The sequence below is a fragment of the Borostomias antarcticus genome (genome assembly GCF_949987555.1).
Source record: "Borostomias antarcticus genome assembly, chromosome: 15".
Classification (NCBI taxonomy): domain Eukaryota; kingdom Metazoa; phylum Chordata; class Actinopteri; order Stomiiformes; family Stomiidae; genus Borostomias; species Borostomias antarcticus.
The window spans coordinates 20,739,399-20,763,857 of NC_140248.1; the positions used below are offsets into that span (position 1 = coordinate 20,739,399).

General features: G+C 42.4%; 3 protein-coding genes across 4 annotated transcripts in view; all 3 read left to right on the top strand.

Moving 5' to 3' along the window:
* The window catches only part of pcdh1g18 (protocadherin 1 gamma 18), a 145,233-nt gene that overhangs the window by 102,084 nt on the left and 18,690 nt on the right, over window positions 1–24,459 (top strand). The gene's annotated exons all lie outside the window — the stretch shown is intronic.
* Window positions 83–2,548, top strand: LOC311318463 (protocadherin gamma-C5-like; the record flags this gene model as incomplete). The annotated part of the gene is made up of 1 exon (XM_084449814.1): window positions 83–2,548. One exon carries the CDS (start codon window positions 83–85, stop codon window positions 2,546–2,548), a length of 2,466 nt encoding a protein of 821 aa, XP_084305940.1.
* LOC311318464 (protocadherin Fat 4-like) lies at window positions 4,495–24,135 on the top strand (the record flags this gene model as incomplete). Its single annotated transcript, XM_084449815.1, has 6 exons — window positions 4,495–6,956; window positions 9,446–9,624; window positions 10,015–10,925; window positions 13,523–14,602; window positions 17,629–20,108; window positions 21,678–24,135. 6 exons carry the CDS (start codon window positions 4,495–4,497, stop codon window positions 24,133–24,135), a joined length of 9,570 nt encoding a protein of 3,189 aa, XP_084305941.1.

Sequence of the window (24,459 nt, forward strand, 5' to 3'; positions counted from 1 at the left end):
AAACTTTTATTTAGCTGTGCCATCTTGCAATGCATTACGAACTGAGCCCTTTACAAAAAATAAGGATAGATTATTTGCTGAAATGGAGACACTAACGTGGATAAGGGTATGTCTTTGGCGGGGGTTGCTGCTCTCCTTGTTCCTGTGGAATACAATAGAGGCGCAGACGCGCTACACAGTTCCCGAGGAGTTGAACGTGGGATCTGTTGTTGGGAATATAGCTGAAGATCTTGGTTTACAAGTCTCTGAGATCTCTGATCGTAAGCTGAGAATTGCCTCTGAGGGTGGTAAGCAGTATTTCACTGTGGACTTGGGAAAAGGCGAGCTCATTGTTAATGAGAGGATAGACAGAGAGAGCCTTTGTGGACAAAGCCCCCGTTGTCTGTTACCTTTAGAAGCTATCATAGAAAACCCACTGCAGCTTTATCGTCTTGAAATAGAATTACACGATATAAATGACAATTCTCCAGGTTTTCAAAACAATCAAAATGTTATCAATATTTTTGAATCCACAATCCCAGGTGTAAGATTCCCTCTGGAGTCGGCACAAGACCCAGATGTTGGCTCTAACTCGTTGCGCTCATACACAATCAGTAAAAATGAGCATTTTGTTTTAGACATAAAGACAAAGAAAGATGGAACTAAAGTCCCAGGACTGGTTTTAGAAAAAATGTTGGACAGAGAAAAACAGTCATCACATCGTCTACTTATAACGGCAGTAGATGGAGGAAATCCACCTAGATCAGGGACTGCAGAAATTACAATTCGAGTCCTTGACACAAATGATAACGCACCTGTTTTTGAAGAGAGTACATATGACGTTCAAGTAGTTGAAAACACACCGCCAGGGACGATCGTTGTCACTAGTAAAGCAGTCGACAGCGATGAAGGAGCCAACGGTGAGGTAGTGTATTCATTTGGTCCGCACACAGCCGAATCGCTACAGAACCTACTCAGTGTTGACCCCCAAACGGGTGAAGTAAAATTAAAAGGAGAGATAGATTATGAGGCAAGCCATTCCTTTAAGTTTGATATTCTTGCAACCGACAAGGGTGTACCCCCAATGCAGGGTCTCTGCAGTATCAATATAGAAGTTATGGATTTGAATGACAATGCCCCAGAGATCATTTTGAAATCTCAGCCGAGCCCCGTCAGGGAAGATGCTCCCATTGGAACAGTTGTTGCGTTGATAAGTGCCAAGGACATAGACTCTGGAAACAATGGTAAAGTCAGCATCAATTTAGCATCTGGGCTACCATTTATTTTAAAACCATCAGTCTCTAATAACTATGCTTTGGTAACAGATGCAAATTTGGACAGGGAAACAAATTCAGAATATGCAGTTGAGATTAGAGCCTCTGACTCCGGAACACCATCCCTCACCTCAGAAAAAACTATTCGGGTTTCTGTCTTAGATGTAAACGACAACTCGCCAATATTCTCTCAGCAGTTATACACAGTGTATGTGAAAGAAAATGGCACCCCAGGATCTATACTGTTTTCAGTGTCCGCCTCTGATCCAGACATGGGAGAAAATGCTAAGATATCATACTCTATATTAGACTCTAAAGTACAGGAAGTATCTGCCTCATCTTATATTTACATAAACTCAGATAACGGCAGCATCTACAGCATGCACTCGTTTGACTATGAGAAACTGAAGGTGTTTCAGATCCAGGTGCAGGCAAAGGACCACGGCTCTCCGTCTCTGAGTAGCAACGTCACGGTTCATGTTTTTATTCTGGACCAGAACGACAATGCCCCCGCTGTTATTTACCCCTCCTCTGTCATGGGCTCCGTCTCCCATCAGAGGATGCCCCGGTCCGCTAAAGCAGGCCACCTCGTCACCAAAGTAACGGCAGTGGACGCTGACTCGGGCCATAACGCCTGGATTTCCTATAGACTGGCAGAGGCCACAGACGCCTCTCTGTTCAGCGTGAATCTTTACACAGGGGAGGTGAGGACTAAACGCGCTGTTTCAGAGCAGGATGACTCCTCTCAGAGGCTGCTTATAGAGATAAAGGACAATGGGGAGCCGGTCCAGTCCACCACCGTCTCAGTCAACATACTGGTAGAGGACGGGCTCCACGAGCCCATCTCGGACTTCCACCAGAAAACAGCAGAGTCCAGCAAGAGGAACAGTAAAATCACCTTTTATCTGATCATCTCTCTGGCCTCCGTGTCAGTGTTGTCTTTGTTGACTTTCCTCATCTTAGTGGTGAAGTGCGCTAGAAACAGTCGGAGCAACTCGAGTTGCTGTATCAGACGGGCTGACTCTGACGGATACAAGAATCCCAACAGAAACCTGCAGATCCAGCTCAACTCTGACGGCCCTATTAAGTATGTGGAGGTCCTGGGAGGGGACATGTTGTCTCAGAGCCAGTCCTTCAGGTCCTGTATGTCTCCGATGTCAGAGTTCAGTGATTTCACCCTGGTTAAGCCCAGCAGCACCACTGACTTTAAGGACATGATAAATGTGCTTGATGCATCATTACCTGACAGCGCGTGGACCTTCGAGAGTCAGCAGGTGAGCTCAGCTATTATGTGATATTTTTGCTTTTCATATCACGGGTTTGCTGAAAACTAGAGACAAATATGTTTTTATGTGTACAACCCTATGGTACTGTATATGGTTTAATGGAATTCATGTGTGTTCAGCAAATAGAGTGTTTTGGTATTATGTTTAAAATTAAATTGGTTTGTCCCGAATGAGCCTATTGGAGGCTAGCTTATTTAAAACTTGACAGTAAACTGGAGCTGCCTGGAATTGTGGTTCTGAAATGGCTTTTTCAACAAGTTAAGCTGATGGATCGATTTTGTAGTTTGTATTGCACTAATGCTTGTTTGTTTGTTTGCCTTGACATTGCCTTCTATATCCTTCTCCTTTCGATAAGCATTTAAGTAGGCCAAGACCAACTTTGGTTAAAGAATACAAAATAATTACTATTATCACAGGTCTCACATGTGTGTTTGCATGTGTGTGTGTGTGTGTGCGTGTGTGTGTTCACTGTGCTGAGTAAGTTTTTTATGTCTCGTCCTTATTTTCTTGCTTGATCAGGAAATATTCGATATGCTTTATGGCTACAGTACATGTTTAAAGCTGAGTGTCGACCTTATAGTCACCCTGTTTTATTTCAGAATGAGGTAATTAGTCTAACTCTCGAGAGCCCCCTGAGCAATATCCTCATAACTTTCATGGCGTTTTGGGACTTCAGTCTCAATTTCAACAAAAAACACAGCAGTTCCTTAGATGCATTGCGCTGCCGCGGTTAAAACACTTCACTTCACGTTCCCTTTTCTGTTGTCTCTCTCTTTGTTGGACTGTTTGTCAGTTTCTATCAACACATGCATTTAGACTGAGTTATCACTAACAAAGTACGTCATAGAAGTCAGACAAACGCTACGTGCTTTGTGTATGAGTCACAAGCTATATGGTTCTGATGATATGAAACAGTAGTGTATCATGAGCACACTTAATATGTTTAGTCACTAGTGAAATGTATTTCATTGGATCAGTTCTAAACTTATATCAATATTTCTTAACCATTTGAGGGGAAAGTTAAGGCTACATGTTTAAGAGGGCGAGTAACAGTCCATAATGTTTTGTTGCCTGTACAGTACATGTATTACTGTACTAGTATTGTGTGTACTGCTTGTGCTGCCTTATGGGGCAATACTGATCTGACACAATATTAACAGCAGAGAAGTCCATGCACACACACTTGCATACTGTTTTACATATGCTAATTAGAGATGACTGATATATGTTCTTCAGGTTTTTGTTTTCAATCTATTATTTTATTCTTATTTATTGATGCTGTTTACAACTTGTGGGTGGGGGCAGTGGCTCCGCTCGAAACTTTGGGCCCTATGAAATATAATATTAGGCTCCCCAAAATTAGACCTTATGAAAATAATAAGAATAAGAATAATAGTGGTTTATGAGGGCTCCTGCCAGTGCAGGGCCCTTGGATTCATCCTAACTCTAGACTTTTGTAGTCGTATTCCTCATTGTACAGTATATAAGTATATCACTACAGTATGTTGCCAAAAAAAAGCTTAATACTGTTACTATTTCCATTCAGTAAAAGGTAAAAATTGAATTAAGCTGGTTTCTTTCAGGGATTTAGTGAAGGCGGGTCATTTTTGACCCATAGGACAAGGGGAGGATACAGAATGTTAAGACTACACACGGGTTGAGGCAGCAATGCACTCAGCCCAGCCCATTATCCAGCCCCGCCCCAGTGAAAACCTATTGGAGCTCTTTGCACGAATAGAATTCAGAATTGTTAACAGAGATCTACTCCCTCCCCCACGAGCCACATAGAGCAGCGTTACCTCTCACTGCAACCAGATCAGAGACAGGAGCTGCATTCACAGAGATTCCACAGCCTATATGAATGATACTGGAATATTCAACCTCTAGTTAATTATGATTTTAATGTATCCGGATCAAAGGACTTCATTTGAATCAAATCGGCATCTTGTTTGGAAATGGAGGCTTTAGTTGGGGTGTTTTTTGTTCCTAAGCGGTCTTTCTGGCTCCTGCTGCTGCTATGGAATACAATAGAGGCGCAGATCCGCTATACTATACCAGAGGAGAAGAAAGAAGGATCAGTTGTTGGAAACATAGCGAAGGATCTGGGCTTAGATGCGCCTGAGATTTTTGCTCGCAAATTGAGGATAGCGTCCGAGGATGGAAAACAGTATTTCAGTGTGGATTCGGGAAAGGGTGAGCTCATTGTCAATGAACGAATAGATAGAGAGAGCCTGTGTGGACAAAGCGCAAGTTGTCTGTTACCACTGCAGATTATTATTGAGGATCCGCTGCAGCTGCACCGTGTTGAGGTGGAAATCCAGGATATAAACGACAATGGTCCGAGTTTTCTTTCCACTGAGAGGGTCCTCAATATCGCAGAATCCACAGCAGCCGGAGCACGATTCCCATTGAAAGGAGCAAAGGACCCTGATGTGGGTAGTAATTCCATCAGTTCCTATAAATTAAACCACAATGACTTTTTTGTCTTAAACGTGAAGACGAATAGAGATGGTACAAAAATACCAGAATTGGTTTTACAAAAAGCACTGGACAGAGAAAAGCAGACCGTTCATCAACTTGTGCTTACAGCTATCGATGGGGGCAATCCGGTCCGATCAGGGACTACGGAAATAACTATTCAAGTCCTAGACAACAACGACAATGCTCCAACCTTTGAAAAATCACTGTACGAATCTTCTTTGGGTGAGAATGCAGCAGATCACACTGTTGTGCTGGTTGTAAAAGCCAATGATGCTGACGAGGGTGCTAATGGTGATATTGAATATTCTTTTGCTGAACAAACGCCAGATTTCATACAGAACATGTTCTCGCTTGACTCTAAGTCTGGTCAAATCACAGTGACTGGTATCTTAGATTTTGAAGAGAGGCGGATGTATGAATTTGACATTCGTGCAGCAGACAAAGGCACTCCTGTGATGGATGGCCACTGCTCTGTTCAGGTAGAGATTCTAGATGTGAATGATAATGCGCCCGAAATAGTTCTCACTTCTCTACCTAACTCAGTGAAGGAAGATGCTCCTTTAGGGACAGTCGTCGCTTTGATTGGTGCAAAAGACCTGGATTCATTGGATAATGGGAAGGTCAGACTGAGTTTACCGGAGGAATATCCCTTCAAACTGAAGCCATCCTTTTCAGATAACTATGCAATAGTTACAGACTCACAACTCGACCGAGAGGAGTTTCCTGAATATAAACTGCAAATTTTTGCGTTTGATTCAGGTTCACCCCCTCTCTCTACCCACAAAGAGGTAATTGTAAAAATTGTGGATGTTAATGATAATATGCCAATTTTCTCACAACCGTTTTATACAGTGTATGTGAAGGAGAATGGAGTAGCTGGATCAATCATATGTTCAGTGTCCGCATCTGATCTTGACCTGGGAGAAAATGCTAAGATATTATACTCTATATTAGACTCTAAAGTACAAGATGTGTCTGCCTCATCTTATATTTACATAAACTCAGATAACGGCAGCATCTACAGCATGCACTCGTTTGACTATGAGAAACTGAAGGTGTTTCAGATCCAGGTGCAGGCAAAGGACCACGGCTCTCCGTCTCTGAGTAGCAACGTCACGGTTCATGTTTTTATTCTGGACCAGAACGACAATGCCCCCGCTGTTATTTACCCCTCCTCTGTCATGGGCTCCGTCTCCCATCAGAGGATGCCCCGGTCCGCTAAAGCAGGCCACCTCGTCACCAAAGTAACGGCAGTGGACGCTGACTCGGGCCATAACGCCTGGATTTCCTATAGACTGGCAGAGGCCACAGACGCCTCTCTGTTCAGCGTGAATCTTTACACAGGGGAGGTGAGGACTAAACGCGCTGTTTCAGAGCAGGATGACTCCTCTCAGAGGCTGCTTATAGAGATAAAGGACAATGGGGAGCCGGTCCAGTCCGCCACAGTCTCAGTCAACATACTGGTAGAGGACGGGCTCCACGAGCCCATCTCGGACTTCCACCAGAAAACAGCAGAGTCCAGCAAGAGGAACAGTAAAATCACCTTTTATCTGATCATCTCTCTGGCCTCCGTGTCAGTGTTGTCTTTGTTGACTTTCCTCATCTTAGTGGTGAAGTGCGCTAGAAACAGTCGGAGCAACTCGAGTTGCTGTATCAGAAGGGCTGACTCTGACGGATACAAGAATCCCAACAGAAACCTGCAGATCCAGCTCAACTCTGACGGCCCTATTAAGTATGTGGAGGTCCTGGGAGGGGACATGTTGTCTCAGAGCCAGTCCTTCAGGTCCTGTATGTCTCCGATGTCAGAGTTCAGTGATTTCACCCTGGTTAAGCCCAGCAGCACCACTGACTTTAAGGACATGATAAACGTACTTGATGCATCTTTACCTGACAGCGCCTGGACCTTCGAGAGTCAGCAGGTGAGCACATACAAAATGTATTTCATATTTAACATTTAATGCTTAATATGATAATTATTTTCAGATTATAAACTGTAAAGTTCTGAAATCAAACTCCAACACAGCAAAGTAGTATTTGGATTATTTAGTGATATTCATTATTATTATTAATTAATTAGTGTCATTTTGTGGCTCTTTGCACCCGCTCTTGCATGCAAGCAGGACATGTTTTGTATTGCTGCATTTGTTAGGTCGAGAGCTTTATGCCAGTCCAAACCCTGTGTCTCTGTGACTTTCCCATGTCGAGATATGGCCATTTCAATTCCCCCTATTGACATTGAATGGGGGGAATTTCCCCTCCCCATGTCCAAAAAATCAATGGAGGTGAACAGTCGGCCATGTTTAGGCGGCTCATGGACCCACCCCATAATTCAGATACACTCCAAAATTGAATGGGTTCTAAATTGGCCCATGCTACACCCCTCCACTGAGTTTCATGAAAATCAGTCAGGTATTATTTGCATAATCCTGCTAACAAACAAACAAGCAAACCAATAAATGGCTCGTGGACCCGTCCCGTGATTTGGATCCACTCCAAAATGTAATGGGTTCTAAGTTGGACCATGCTACACCCTTCCACAGATTTTCATGTGGAATCGGTCTAGTAGTTTTTGCGTAATCCTGCTAACAAACAAATAAACACACGAACACACAGCACCAAACATATTGCCTTCCGCACTGCGCAGTCGCTGGGGTGGAAGTAATCAAGCACTAAATTACAACATAAGCATTAAACATTGCGTAAACGTCATGTGTTTCCATATGGTTATGGTAAGTCCATAGAGGGGATGATTACTGCATGTCTCCGTCGTACAGTGCAACATCTCACCGAATATATAATCGCTGGTTTTAATTTAGCACTGTCCACTTGACCGAGGTGCTGAAATGGAGAGGCAATGTGGCCCTATTCAATCTGACCTGTACTGCTTCATGGCAGATTGACAAAATTATATTTTGTTCCTCTACTGTTTCTTATTAGAAGAATACTTCAGCCAAAAAATGTAGGATACTGTCATATCGCTGTTTGACATTTTCTCTCAAAGTTATTTTGCATCCTGTGTTTTATAATGTGTAGTGTGTACCATAATTTAAATTTCGCCTACACCTTTTATCTCATGGAGAAAGAAATAGATTACCAAATTGCTGTTGTCAAATTGGATTGATATATTCTGTCAAATGCTACAATGACTCTTTAATGCATCAACTCTCATCCTCTAGCTGCAGCTTTGATCGTACTGTTCCTTTATGCCTGGGAGCAGCTCTGTTAATCTATTGGTGCACTCTGAGCCAATCATATGCTGAACTGAACATTGAGATCTAGTCCCTCCCCCATCCACAGAACCATCACCCTACAGAGCTGGTAGAGAATGAACTGGGCTCACAATATGCGTGGTACAGGTCTATGCTGCGCATATCAGACATTGCAGGATAACTGGAAATTATCTTGTGTTTTCTTGCAATGTGTTACGAATTAAGTCTTTTGCCTGATACTTTTTGTGGATATGTGGGCCATTGTGAAGATGAAATCATTGTTCAGGCGGGCACTGTGGATATCTTTTCTTTTGTGGAATACAATAGAGGCACAGACTCGCTATACAATCCCAGAGGAATTGGATGTAGGTTCGGTTGTCGGAAATATAGCCAAAGACCTGGGATTTACAAACTCTGAGATCTTTGATCGGAAATTAAGAATAGCCCCAGAAAGTGGTAAGCAGTATTTCAGTGTGGATTTGGGAAAGGGTGAGCTCATTGTTAATGAAAAGGTAGACAGGGAGAGCCTTTGTGGACAAAGCGCAACTTGTCTGTTGTCATTGCAGGTGATCATTGAGGATCCACTTCAGTTTTATCGTGTAGATGTTGAAATACAGGATATAAACGACAATTCCCCTCTTTTCAAATCAAACGAGAACACGGTTAATGTAGCAGAATCAACTCTACCGGGGGTAAGATTTATGTTAGAGACAGCACATGACCCCGATGTTGGAGTTAATACCCTACGCTCTTATGCTCTGAATAAAAACAATTTTTTTACGTTGAATGTTAAGAATAATAAAGATGGAGAAAAGGTCCCTGAGCTTGTTCTTGAGAAGGCAGTTGATAGGGAGAAACAGGCTGTGCATCATCTAATTCTTACTGCCTTAGATGGTGGCTCTCCTGCAAGATCAGGGACAGCGAAAATTACAGTCAGGGTTCTAGATAACAATGACAACGCACCTACGTTTGAACAAGACTTGTATGAGACAATGCTGACTGAAAATACAGCCCCTGGAACGATAGTTCTAACTGTTAAGGCAAATGATATAGATGAGGAAGGGCTAAATAGTGATGTAGTATATTCATTTGGAACCCATACACCAGATGAAGTACATGAAATATTTATAATTTACCCAGAGACTGGTGAAATTACATTGTCCAAAAAGTTAGATTTTGAAATAAAACCTTCTTACAAATTTGATGTACGTGCAAGAGACAAAGGCATGCCAGCTATGGAGGGACATTGTGAAGTTCGGGTGACTGTAGTAGATGTAAACGATAACCCCCCTGAGATAACCATCACCTCTTCTCCTAAGCCCGTCATAGAGGATGCCCCAGTTGGAACCATGGTAGCTCTGATTAGCGCTAAAGATTTAGACTCGGGGGACAACGGTAAAGTCAGCCTTCGCATGACATCAGACTACCCTTTTAAACTGAAACCATCATTTTCTAATCATTACGCACTAGTAACAGACGCAATGTTAGATCGTGAAAAGATCTCCCAGTATCATATTAATCTTGAGGCCTCAGATTCAGGATTCCCACCGCTGACATCAAATAAAATGATAACTGTTGATATTTTAGATGTTAATGACAACCCTCCTTGTTTCCTCCAGCCGTCTTATACGGTGTATGTGCGAGAGAACGGGGTTGCAGGATCAATAATATGTGCAGTGTCAGCGTCAGATTTAGATATGGGAGAAAATGCTAAGATATCATACTCTATATTAGACTCTAAAGTACAAGATGTGTCTGCCTCGTCTTATATTTACATAAACTCAGATAACGGTAGCATCTACAGCATGCACTCGTTTGACTATGAGAAACTGAAGGTGTTTCAGATCCAGGTGCAGGCAAAGGACCACGGCTCTCCGTCTCTGAGTAGCAACGTCACGGTTCATGTTTTTATTCTGGACCAGAATGACAATGCCCCCGCTGTTATTTACCCCTCCTCTGTCATGGGCTCCGTCTCCCATCAGAGGATGCCCCGGTCCGCTAAAGCAGGCCACCTCATCACCAAAGTAACGGCAGTGGACGCTGACTCGGGCCATAACGCCTGGATTTTCTATAGACTGGCAGAGGCCACAGACGCCTCTCTGTTCAGTGTGAATCTTTACACAGGGGAGGTGAGGACTAAACGCGCTGTTTCAGAGCAGGATGACTCCTCTCAGAGGCTGCTTATAGAGATAAAGGACAATGGGGAGCCGGTCCAGTCCACCACAGTCTCAGTCAACATACTGGTAGAGGACGAGCACAAGCCCATCTCGGACTTCCACCAGAAAACAGCAGAGTCCAGCAAGAGGAACAGTAAAATCACCTTTTATCTGATCATCTCTCTGGCCTCCGTGTCAGTGTTGTCTTTGTTGACTTTCCTCATCTTAGTGGTGAAGTGCGCTAGAAACAGTCGGAGCAACTCGAGTTGCTGTATCAGACGGGCTGACTCTGACGGATACAAGAATCCCAACAGAAACCTGCAGATCCAGCTCAACTCTGACGGCCCTATTAAGTATGTGGAGGTCCTGGGAGGGGACATGTTGTCTCAGAGCCAGTCCTTCAGGTCCTGTATGTCTCCGATGTCAGAGTTCAGTGATTTCACCCTGGTTAAGCCCAGCAGCACCACTGACTTTAAGGACATGATAAACGTGCTTGATGCATCTTTACCTGACAGCGCGTGGACCTTCGAGAGTCAGCAGGTGAGCTCCAAAGTTGACTCCCCCTTCCCCTCATTTGCTCAGTTTCCATGTAATATTATTATTTTTTAAATCAGTTTATTGTTTTGTCAGATAGATTGAGTGACTTTTGTCAATGGTTCTGTTGACATCTTTGTACTGTTTTGCATCTTTTTAAGCCTGCATTACATTGCATCGCATCCTCGTTCACTCCCCTTGCACGTCTCACAGAACCATAAATATCATGCAGGAATCTTGAAACAGTAAGTAGGAATCTCTTTAGTAGTTTCGACTCTGTGTGCTGGAAAAGGAGGACGATGTAAGGGGCACTTAATAGAACACATATTGTCACTACTGCGTGGCACTGTCCATGGTGCTGAAATCAAAAGCTTCTCTATTCATGCTGTCTTCTGGCATACACTGTAGTACTTTGTAGCTATCGTAAACTGCAACATATTTGAAACAGATTTTTTACTGTAGTTCTATCCTACCATTTGCATTATACACATTATATCTATGATATATATATATATATATATATATATATATAATTTGTTCTTAAGGGAATTATTGTGTTGTGTTCAAATATTTTGTAGTGTTACTTTGTTGCGTTCCGTACAATATGTTGTTAAAATGATTAAAATGTCATGCTGTGTGCTAACTCATGATGATGGCACAGCAGATTAGGTCTACAGTCTGACTTTGAGATTATCTGAACACAATGTCACACATCCCTGAATATGATTTTGCTGATTGTACTGCAATTAATATTAGATTTCACTTTCATAAAATCATCTTGTGCTGACACCTATTTTTTTCAAATACATGTCAATGGCTTTTGGGATAGGGCCTACTTTGCATGAATTACGTTCAAAAATCATCTAGAATTGATGAGATTGTCATATACTGTATGTATAGCAAGGGCACATTTAATACCGCTCAGTATAACAAACCCAGTCTCTTGAATGGTAGGCTACTGTTATAAGGAGCAAGCTGCAGCACTGCTTAAAGCCTATTGGAGGACTCACAACCAATAGTATGCTGAGCTGCACAAAGAGATCTGGTCCCTCCCTCGGCCGTAGCACCATAATCTGACAATGCATAGAGCTGGGAAGGACAGAGCCACAATAAGAGAATGGCGAATACAGACAGTATACAATGCTGATCAAAGATCCCATGATCATTTTCAACTTGCTTTCAGTTTCTGGAAATGTCTAACAGATTACTACATCTAGCAAATGTTCTTTTTCTCAAGAATGGGGACTCAAATTGGAACGATGGTTTTGCATTTGCGGACGATGGTGATATTCTCTCTCATGTGGAATACAATAGAGGCTCAGACGCGCTACACAATTCCTGAGGAGCTGAACGTGGGATCTGTTGTTGGGAATTTAGCTAAGGATCTGGGACTGGGAATCTCTGAGATTTATGATCGTAAGCTGAGAATTGCCTCTGAAGGTGGTAAGCAGTATTTCACTGTGGACTTGGTAAAAGGCGAGCTCATTGTTAATGAGAGGATAGACAGAGAGAGCATATGTGGAAAAAGCACCAGTTGTCAATTGCCTTTGGAGGCTATAGTAGAAAACCCACTAAAGCTTTATCGTCTTGAAATAGAATTGCAAGATATTAATGACAATTCTCCAGTTTTTCTGAATAATCAGAATATCTTAAATATTGCAGAGTCTACAGTGCCAGGTGTAAAGTTTCGTTTGGAATCTGCACAAGACCCTGACGTTGGCTCAAATTCCATACGTTCATACACACTTAGTAAAAATGAACATTTTATTTTAAATGTCAAAACAAACAAGGATGGGACAAAAGTCCCTGAGTTGGTTTTAGAGAAAATGTTAGACAGAGAGCAGTTAGCAACGCACAGTCTCTATCTAACAGCCATAGATGGTGGAATTCCAGCAAGATCAGGGACAACAGAAATCACTGTTCATGTCCTGGATCAAAATGACAACGCTCCAGTATTTGAAAAGTCTCTTTATGATGTGAAATTGCTGGAAAATATTAATATTGGAAACATAATTGTCACTGTCAAAGCTGTAGATCTAGACGAAGGTGTCAATGGGGAAATGGTATATTCTTTCGAGCCACACACTCCTGAAACAATTCAGAATATATTTTCTATCGATTCTAAAACAGGAGAGATTGTCATGAAGAGTGGACTAGATTTTGAAAAGGCAAATAATTTTAAGTTTGACGTACTTGCCATTGATAAAGGTACTTTAGCTATGCAAGGACTATGCACTGTTGAGGTAGATGTAATAGATGTGAACGATAATGTCCCTGAAGTAATTTTAAAATCTAAACCAAACCCTGTCAGAGAAGACGCACCTATTGGCACTGTGGTGGCTCTTGTTAGTGCAAAAGATATTGACTCTGGGGAAAATGGTAAAGTCAGTCTAACTTTGTCACCAGGCGTACCATTTAAATTAGAACAATCTGTTTCTAATAACTATGCTTTGCTTACTGATCTCACTTTGGATAGAGAGTCAAATGCAGATTATGTCATAGAGATAATTGCACGGGATTCAGGGACACCACCTCTCTCATCTACACAAATTATTACTGTTATTGTTCTCGATGTCAATGACAACTGGCCTGTTTTCTCTCAGCCGTCATACACTGTTTATGTTAAAGAGAACAACACTCCAGGATCTATACTGTTTTCAGTGTCCGCCTCTGATCCGGACATGGGAGAAAATGCGAAGATATCATACTCTATATTAGACTCTAAAGTACAAGATGTGTCTGCCTCGTCTTATATTTACATAAACTCAGATAACGGCAGCATCTACAGCATGCACTCGTTTGACTATGAGAAACTGAAGGTGTTTCAGATCCAGGTGCAGGCAAAGGACCACGGCTCTCCGTCTCTGAGTAGCAACGTCACGGTTCATGTTTTTATTCTGGACCAGAACGACAATGCCCCCGCTGTTATTTACCCCTCCTCTGTCATGGGCTCCGTCTCCCATCAGAGGATGCCCCGGTCCGCTAAAGCAGGCCACCTCGTCACCAAAGTAACGGCAGTGGACGCTGACTCGGGCCATAACGCCTGGATTTCCTATAGACTGGCAGAGGCCACAGACGCCTCTCTGTTCAGTGTGAATCTTTACACAGGGGAGGTGAGGACTAAACGCGCTGTTTCAGAGCAGGATGACTCCTCTCAGAGGCTGCTTATAGAGATAAAGGACAATGGGGAGCCGGTCCAGTCCGCCACAGTCTCAGTCAACATACTGGTAGAGGACGGGCTCCACGAGCCCATCTCGGACTTCCACCAGAAAACAGCAGAGACCAGCAAGAGGAACAGTAAAATCACCTTTTATCTGATCATCTCTCTGGCCTCTGTGTCAGTGTTGTCTTTGTTGACTTTCCTCATCTTAGTGGTGAAGTGCGCTAGAAACAGTCGGAGCAACTCGAGTTGCTGTATCAGACGGGCTGACTCTGACGGATACAAGAATCCCAACAGAAACCTGCAGATCCAGCTCAACTCTGACGGCCCTATTAAGTATGTGGAGGTCCTGGGAGGGGACATGTTGTCTCAGAGCCAGTCCTTCAGGTCCTGTATGTCTCCGATGTCAGAGTTCAGTGATTTCACCCTGGTTAAGCCCAGCAGCACCACTGACTTTAAGGACATGATAAACGTGCTTGATGCATCTTTACCTGACAGCGCGTGGACCTTCGAGAGTCAGCAGGTGAGCTAAAAAGTGTATTACCCCCCCCCCACACACACACACACACACACACACTCATAAACACATTTGCTTAGTTCTTGTGTAATATTTATTTTGTAATTTTTATCTATTGTTGTGACATGTAGATTGAATGCCTTTTGTCAATGGTTCTGTTGAATTTTTCATACTGCTTTTGCAACTTTTTAAACCTAAATAATGCATTGCATCGCACCCGCGTTCACTCCCTTCGCAGATGTCACAGAATTGCAAATAGCATGCAGGAATCTTGAAACATTAAGTAGGAATCGGTTAAGTAGTTTTGACTGTGTTGGGGTAAAGGGGGGCGATGTGAGGGGAACTTTACTGAACGTATACTGCAGCGCTGCCATGTGGCGCTGTCCATGGTCCTGAAACCAAAGCTTCTCTATTGATGCTGTCTGCTGGCATACACTGTAGTATTTTATAGCTATCTTAAACTGCGTATATCGTACAAATAAACGCATTTGAAACAGATTTTCACTGTAATTCTACCCTACCCTTCTATATATATATATATATATATATATATATACATATATATATGACATATTTTATAATTTGTTGCATTATCTTGTTGCAATACCTTACAGTGTTCCCTTGTGTTGCGTTCATTACATTTTTTATACGATTTAAGTGTAATGGGGAAGCCTCATGGGACCATCCAGATTTTGCGAGTTCACATTCTGTTTCTCTCTCAAATCAGTCTGGATACTTGCCATAGAGAGCTGTTTGTACCAGATCAGAAAATGATCTTGCCAATCAGCGTTGTTTCTGTGGAATTTGAAATACAAGCAGCCACGCTGGGTGGGTTTTTGACAGCGAGGAGCAGTTGAAGTTAGAGCGTGATAGACAGTGATAACTGAATGGTTCATCCAATCACCTGTCAAGTATTTTTGAGAGTGCCTGTCCTTTTCCAAATAGTTTCCAACGGAGAGTTCCCAGACGGTTATGCGAAGCAAACCATCTGGCACATCAGGCTACTTATGGTGTGTGCCAACTTACAATAATGGCACAGCAGATTGGGTCTACAGTCTGACTATTTGAGATATCATAGCACAATGTCACATCCCTGAATATGATTTTATTAGTTAACACTAGGCCTGTAACAATTATTACATAATCACCAAACCACAATTTTATTACATAATCACAATTATTTTTTTAAACCACAATTATTTTTTGGAACTGCGATTATTCTTTTTTCTTATAAAAAAAATTGTTAACATTTAGACCGAGCACTAACAGTGTACTATTTCTTAATGGTTGCAGTTCCAGACAGTGGCTGTTGTGTATGATAGGTTCTAGAAGCAAGCTAGTTAACTAAGGGCTGTAACGATTACACATTTTGCTAGACGATTAATTGTCTCAGAAATAAAAGCGATTAATAACAGAATTGTCAAAAAAATAGATTTTTTGTTTGTACGTTGAGTAGAGGACCTAATGCACCTGCGTGACTTTTAGTGATTTTTTTTTCTCTTTTTAGGGGGGTGCGCTTGCAAAGCATGCCCTGGTGGGAGGTTTCTAGGTACCAGAAGGGTTCTTGAGCAATGGTGTTTTATATGTTAAAAACATACAGGGGAACTACAGTAGGCCTATTCTTGCTACTGATGTGTTTTTTTTAACACTTCAACAAAGGCCTCTATAAACTGAGCAGAGAGGGTTGAGTCCCAGCTCCCAGACCAAAGCCTCTGGTTTGGTTTAGGTACTTGTTAGCCTCGTTAGTTAACTAGCTTGCTTCTAGAACCTATCATACACAACATCCACTGTCTGGAAGTGCAACCATTATGAAACTGTACACTGTTAGTGCTGGGTCTAAACATAAGCATAAACATTAGCAATAAAAAAGCATGATCACGGTTCAAAAAGATAATTGCAATTATGTCACAAAATTGCGGTTTGGTGACTATATAATAATTGTTACAAGTCTAAGGAAGCTAGCAAGTACCTAAACCAAACCAGGGGCTCTGGTCTGGGAGCTGGGACTCAACCCTTCTCTCTGCTAAGGCTATAGCTCTTTCTCTTCCTCTCTCATTCACTCACTCACTCACTCAATCACTCATTCTCATTCACTCACTCACTCACTCACTCACTCACTCACTCACTCACTCACTCACTCACTCACTCACTCACTCACTCACTCACTCACTCGCTGAAATGACTGGCCTTTGTTGAAGTGTTAAGAAAACACATCAGTAGCAAGAATAGTCAACTGTAGTTCCCCTGTATGTTTTTAACATATAAAACACCATTGCTCAAGAACTCTTCTGGTACTGTACCTAGAAACCTTCCCCCAGGGCGTGATTTGCAAGCGCATCCCCCTTAAAAAGAAGAAAAAAAATCACTCAAAGTCACACAGGTGCATTAGGTCCTCCACTCAACGTACAAAGAATTTTTTATTTTTTATTTTGACAATTATATTGTTAATCGCTATTATTTCTGAGACAATTAATAGTCTAGCAAAAATTGTAATCGCTGCAGCCCTAGTTAACACATTGATGTGACTGCATTTATTGTTTGATTTCCATGTCTTGAAATAATCTTTTTTTAAATATATATCAACTTAATTGTCTTTTGGGATAGGGCCTGCTATGCGTAGCTTACATTTACAATCATTCATAGTGTGGTGTGCAGTCAAACAAATAATCATCTTCAGTAGAATGGAGGATATTGTCTTACATGTATAGCAAGGACAGTTTTAATACAACTCATTATAACAAGCCCTGCCCCTTGAACAGTAGGTTACTGTTTCTTATAAGGACCAGCCTGCAGCGCTGCTCAAAGCCTATTGGAGGACTCAGAACCAATAGTATGCTGAGCTGCACAAAGAGATCTGGTCCCTCCCTCGGCCGTAGCACCATAATCTGACAATGCATAGAGCTGGGAAGGACAGAGCTGCAATAAGAGGATGGCCAATGCAGACGGTTTTGCAATGCTGATCAGAAAGATCCCATGATCATTTTCAACTTGCTTTCAGTTTCTGGAGATGTCTGAAAAATTACTACATCTAGCAAGTGTTCTTTTTCTCAAGAATGGGGACTCAAATTGGAACAATGGTTTTGCATTTGCGGACGATGGTGATGTTCTCTCTCATGTGGAATACAATAGAGGCTCAGACGCGATACACAATTCCTGAGGAGCTGAACGTGGGATCTGTTGTTGGGAATTTAGCCAAGGATCTGGGACTGGAAATCTCTGAGATCTCTGATCGTAAACTAAGAATAGACTCTGAAGGTGGTAAGCAGTATTTCTCTGTGGACTTGGTAAAAGGCGAGCTCATTGTTAATGAGAGGATAGACAGAGAGAGCCTTTGTGGACAAAGCACCAATTGTCTGTTACCTGTAGAAGCTATCATAGAAAACCCACTACAGCTTTATCGTCTCGAAATAGAATTGCAAGATATTAATGACAATTCACCAGTTTTTCTGAATAATCTGATTATTTTAAACATTGCAGAGTCTACAGTGCCAGGTGTAAAGTTTCGTTTAGAATCTGCGCAAGACCCTGACGTTGGCTCAAATTCCATACGTTCATACACACTTAGTAAAAACGAACATTTTATTTTGAATGTCAAGACAAACAAGGATGGGACAAAAGTCCCTGAGTTGGTTTTAGAGAAAATGTTGGACAGAGAGCAGTTAGCAACGCACAGTCTCTATCTAACAGCCATAGACGGTGGAATTCCAGCAAGATCAGGGACAACAGAAATCACTGTTCATGTCCTGGATCGTAATGACAACGCTCCAGTATTTGAAAAGTCTCTTTATGATGTAAAATTGCTGGAAAATATTCCAATTGGAACCATAATTGTCACTGTCAAAGCAGTAGATCTAGATGAAGGTGTCAATGGGGAAATGTTATATTCTTTCGAGCCACACACTCCTGAATCAATCCAGAATATATTTGCAATCAATTCTGAAACAGGAGAGATTGTCATAAAGAGTGGACTAGATTTTGAAATGGCAAGCAGTTTTAAATTTGATGTACTTGCCACTGATAAAGGCCTTTTTGTGATGCAAGGACTGTGCACTGTTGAGATAGATGTAATAGATGTGAACGATAATGTCCCTGAAGTAATTTTAAAATCTAAACCAAACCCTGTCAGAGAAGATGCACCTATTGGCACTGTGGTGGCTCTTTTAAGAGCAAAAGATACAGACTCAGGAGATAATGGTAAAGTCAGTCTAACCCTAACACCGGGAGTACCATTTAAATTGAGACAAACAGTTTCTAATAATTATGCTTTGCTTACCGATCTCACTTTGGACAGGGAATCAAGTCGAGAGTACATTATTGAGATAATTGTGCAGGATTATGGAACACCCCCTCTGTCATCTACACAAATTATTACTGTTATTGTTCTCGATGTCAATGACAACTGGCCTGTTTTCTCGCAGCCGTCATACACTGTTTATGTTAAAGAGAACAATACTCCAGGATCTATATTGTTTTCAGTGTCCGCCTCTGATCCGGACATGGGAGAAAATGCTAAGATATCATACTCTATATTAGACTCTAAAGTACAAGATGTGTCTGCCTCGTCTTATGTTTATATCAACTCAGATAACGGCAGCATCTACAGCATGCACTCGTTTGACTATGAGAAACTGAAGGTGTTTCAGATCCAGGTGCAGGCAAATGACCACGGCTCTCCGTCTCTGAGTAGCAACGTCACGGTTTATGTTTTTATTCTGGACCAGAACGACAATTCCCCCGCTGTTATTTACCCCTCCTCTGTCATGGGCTCCGTCTCCCATCAGAGGATGCCCCGGTCCGCTAAAGCAGGACACCTCGTCACCAAAGTAACGGCAGTGGACGCTGACTCGGGCCATAACGCCTGGATTTCCTATAGACTGGCAGAGGCCACAGACGCCTCTTTGTTCAGTGTGAATCTTTACACAGGGGAGGTGAGGACTAAACGCGCTGTTTCAGAGCAGGATGACTCCTCTCAGAGGCTGCTTATAGAGATAAAGGACAATGGGGAGCCGGTCCAGTCCGCCACAGTCTCAGTCAACATACTGATAGAGGACGGGCTCCACGAGCCCATCTCGGACTTCCACCAGAAAACAGCAGAGTCCAGCAAGAGGAACAGTAAAATCACCTTTTATCTGATCATCTCTCTGGCCTCCATGTCAGTGTTGTCTTTGTTGACTTTCCTCATCTTAGTGGTGAAGTGCGCTAGAAACAGTCGGAGCAACTCGAGTTGCTGTATCAGACGGGCTGACTCTGACGGATACAAGAATCCCAACAGAAACATGCAGATCCAGCTCAACTCTGACGGCCCTATTAAGTATGTGGAGGTCCTGGGAGGGGACATGTTGTCTCAGAGCCAGTCCTTCAGGTCCTGTATGTCTCCGATGTCAGAGTTCAGTGATTTCACCCTGGTTAAGCCCAGCAGCACCACTGACTTTAAGGACATGATAAACGTGCTTGATGCATCTTTACCTGACAGCGCGTGGACCTTCGAGAGTCAGCAGGTGAGCTCAAAAGTGTATTACCCCCCCCACACACACACTCACACACACATTCGCTTAGTTCCCATGTAATATTTTTTTTTTTAATTTTAACTTATTGTTGTGTCATGTAGATTGAGTGCCTTTTTTCAATGGCTCAGCTGAAATCTTCGTACTGTTGCTTCTTTTTAAGGGTATATGTTGCAGTGACTCGCATGCTTGTTCACTCCCTTAGCAAATGTCGCAGCACTATATCATGCAGGAATCTTGAAACATTAAGTAGGAATCAGCTTAGTAGTTTTGACTGCGCTGGAGTAAAGGATGGCGATGTGAGGGGAACTTTACAGAACATATACCGCAGCGCTGCCATGTGGCGCTGTCCATGGTCCTGAATTCAAAAGCTTATCTATTCATGCTGTCTGCTGGCATACACTGTAGTATTTTATAGATATCTCAAACTGCAACATTTTGAAACTTATTTTCATTGTAGTTCTACCCTACCACTCTCTCTATATGTATCTATAACATGATATAATTTTTTGTAGTATCTTGTTGCAATATCTTATAGTGTTCAAATTTTGTGTTCCTTTCATTACATTATTAAAACGATTTAAATGTTATGGTGTAGCCTTTCGAAACCATGCTGATGTCGCGGGCTCACATTCTGTTTCTCTCGCAAATCAGTCTGGATACTCGCCATAGATATACATTTCTGTCAGATCAAAAAAAGTTATTGCCAATCAGCGTTTGTTCGGAGGAATTTGAAATACAAACAGCTATGCGGGGTGGGTTTATGAGTGGTTGAAATTAGCATGTGATAGACAGTGACAGATAGATGGTTCATCCAATCACCTGCCAAGTATTTTTGAAAGTGCCCACTCTTTTCCAAACAGTTTCCAACGGAGAGTTCCCAGATGGTAATGCGAAGCAAACCATCTGGCGTGTCAGGTTGGTTATGGTATGTGTTAACTTACAATGATGGCAGAGCAGATTGGGTCTACAGTATGACTCTGAGATAGCATAGCAAATTGTCACACATCCCTGAATATGATTGTATTTGTTAACACATTGCTGTTACTGCAATTAATGTTAGATTTTCATGACTAGGAATAATCTTTTTCTGACTTTTTTTCCCCCAATCCCATCTCATTGGCTTTTGAGTTAGGCCTTCTATGTGTTGGTTACATTTAAAAGTAATCATTCAAAGTATGGTGTGCAGTCAAACAAATAATCATCTAGAGTTGTCATGTATGTACAGTATAGCAGGGACACTGTTAATACCACTCATTATAACAAGCCCTGCCTCTTGAGCTGTAGGCTACTGTTTCTTATAAGGACCAGGCTGCAGCACTGCTCAAAGCCTATTGGACGACTCAGAACCAATAGTATGCTGAGCTGCACAAAGAGATCTGGTCCCTCCCTCGGCCGTAGCACCATAATCTGACAATGCATAGAGCTGGGAAGGACACAGCTGCATTAAGAGAATGGCGAATACAGACAGTTTTGCAATGCTGATCAGAAAGATCCCATGATCATTTTCAACTTGCTTTCAGTTTCTGGAAATGTCTACCAATTTTCAACATCTAGCAAGTGTTCTTTTTCTCAAGAATGGGGACTCAAATTGGAACAATGGTTTTGCATTTGCGGACGATGGTGATGTTCTCTCTCATGTGGATTACAATAGAGGCTCAGACGCGCTACACAATTCCTGAGGAGCTGAACGTGGGATCTGTTGTTGGGAATTTAGCTAAGGATCTGGGACTGGGAATCTCTGAGATTTATGATCGTAAGCTGAGAATTTCCTCTGAGGGTGGTAAGCAGTATTTCTCTGTGGACTTGGTAAAAGGCGAGCTCATTGTTAATGAGAGGATAGACAGAGAGAGCCTATGTGGAAAAAGCACCAGTTGTCTCTTGCCTTTGGAGGCTATAGTAGGAAACCCACTAAAGCTTTATCGTCTTGAAATAGAATTGCAAGATATTAATGACAATTCTCCAGTTTTTCTGAATAATCAGAATATCTTAAATATTGCAGAGTCTACATTGCCAGGTGTAAAGTTTCGTTTGGAATCAGCACAAGACCCTGACGTTGGCTCAAATTCCATACGTTCATACACACTTCGTAAAAACGAACATTTTATTTTAAATGTCAAAACAAACAAGGATGGGACAAAAGTCCCTGAGTTGGTTTTAGAGAAAATGTTGGACAGAGAGCAGTTAGCAACGCACAGTCTCTATCTCACAGCCATAGATGGTGGAATTCCAGCAAGATCAGGGACAACAGAAATCACTGTTCATGTCCTGGATCGTAATGACAACGCTCCAGTATTTGAAAAGTCTCTTTATGATGTGAAATTGCTGGAAAATATTAATATTGGAACCATAATTGTCACTGTCAAAGCTGTAGATCTAGACGAAGGTGTCAATGGGGAAATGGTATATTCTTTTGAACCACATACTCCTGAATTAATTCAGAATATATTTTCAATCGATTTTAAAACAGGAGAAATTGTCATAAAGAGTGGACTGGATTTTGAAACAGCAAGCAATTTTAAATTTGATGTACTTGCCACTGATAAGGGCCTTTTTGTGATGCAAGGACTGTGCACTGTTGAGATAGATGTAATCGATGTGAACGATAATGTCCCTGAAGTAATTTTAAAATCTCAACCCGATCCTGTCAGAGAGGATGCACCTATTGGCACTGTGGTGGCTCTTGTTAGTGCAAAGGACATAGACTCTGGGGATAATGGTAAAGTCAGTCTAACTCTGTCACCAGGAGTACCATTTAAATTACAACAATCTGATTCTAACAATTACGCTTTGCTTACCGACCTAATTTTGGATAGGGAGTCAAATCCAGAGTACATTATTGAGATAACAGCAGGGGATTCAGGGACACTCCCACTGTCATCTAAACAAATCATTACCATCATTGTTCTCGACGTCAATGACAACTGGCCTGTTTTCTCTCAGCCGTCATACACTGTTTATGTTAAAGAGAACAACACTCCAGGATCTATACTGTTTTCAGTGTCCGCCTCTGATCCGGACATGGGAGAAAATGCTAAGATATCATACTCTATATTAGACTCTAAAATACAGGACGCATCTGCCTCGTCTTATGTTTACATAAACTCAGACAACGGCAGCATCTACAGCATGCACTCGTTTGACTATGAGAAACTGAAGGTGTTTCAGATCCAGGTGCAGGCAAAGGACCACGGCTCTCCGTCTCTGAGTAGCAACGTCACGGTTCATGTTTTTATTCTGGACCAGAACGACAATGCCCCCGCTGTTATTTACCCCTCCTCTGTCATGGGCTCCGTCTCCCATCAGAGGATGCCCCGGTCCGCTAAAGCAGGCCACCTCGTCACCAAAGTAACGGCAGTGGACGCTGACTCGGGCCATAACGCCTGGATTTCCTATAGACTGGCAGAGGCCACAGACGCCTCTCTGTTCAGTGTGAATCTTTACACAGGGGAGGTTAGGACTAAACGCGCTGTTTCAGAGCAGGATGACTCCTCTCAGAGGCTGCTTATAGAGATAAAGGACAATGGGGAGCCGGTCCAGTCCGCCACAGTCTCAGTCAACATACTGGTAGAGGACGGGCTCCACGAGCCCATCTCGGACTTCCACCAGAAAACAGCAGAGTCCAGCAAGAGGAACAGTAAAATCACCTTTTATCTGATCATCTCTCTGGCCTCCGTGTCAGTGTTGTCTTTGTTGACTTTCCTCATCTTAGTGGTGAAGTGCGCTAGAAACAGTCGGAGTAACTCGAGTTGCTGTATCAGACGGGCTGACTCTGACGGATACAAGAATCCCAACAGAAACATGCAGATCCAGCTCAACTCTGACGGCCCTATTAAGTATGTGGAGGTCATGGGAGGGGACATGTTGTCTCAGAGCCAGTCCTTCAGGTCCTGTATGTCTCCGATGTCAGAGTTCAGTGATTTCACCCTGGTTAAGCCCAGCAGCACCACTGACTTTAAGGACATAATAAACGTGCTTGATGCATCTTTACCTGACAGCGCGTGGACCTTCGAGAGTCAGCAGGTGAGCAGATGACGCCCCACCTTCACACACATTCGCTTAGTTCCCATGTAATATTTTTTATTTTTTTATTTTAACTTAGTGTTGTGTCATGTAGATTGAGTGCCTTTTTTCAATGGCTCAGTTGAAATCTTCGTAATGTTGCTTCTTTTTAAGGGTATATGTTGCATTGAATCGCATCCTTGTTCACTCCCTTTGCAAATGTCGCAGCACTATATCATGCAGGAATCTTGAAACATTAAGTAGGAATCGGTTAAGTAGTTTTGACTGCGCTGGAGTAAAGGGTGGCGATGTGAGGGGCACTTTACAGAATGTATACTGCAGCGCTGCCATGTGGCG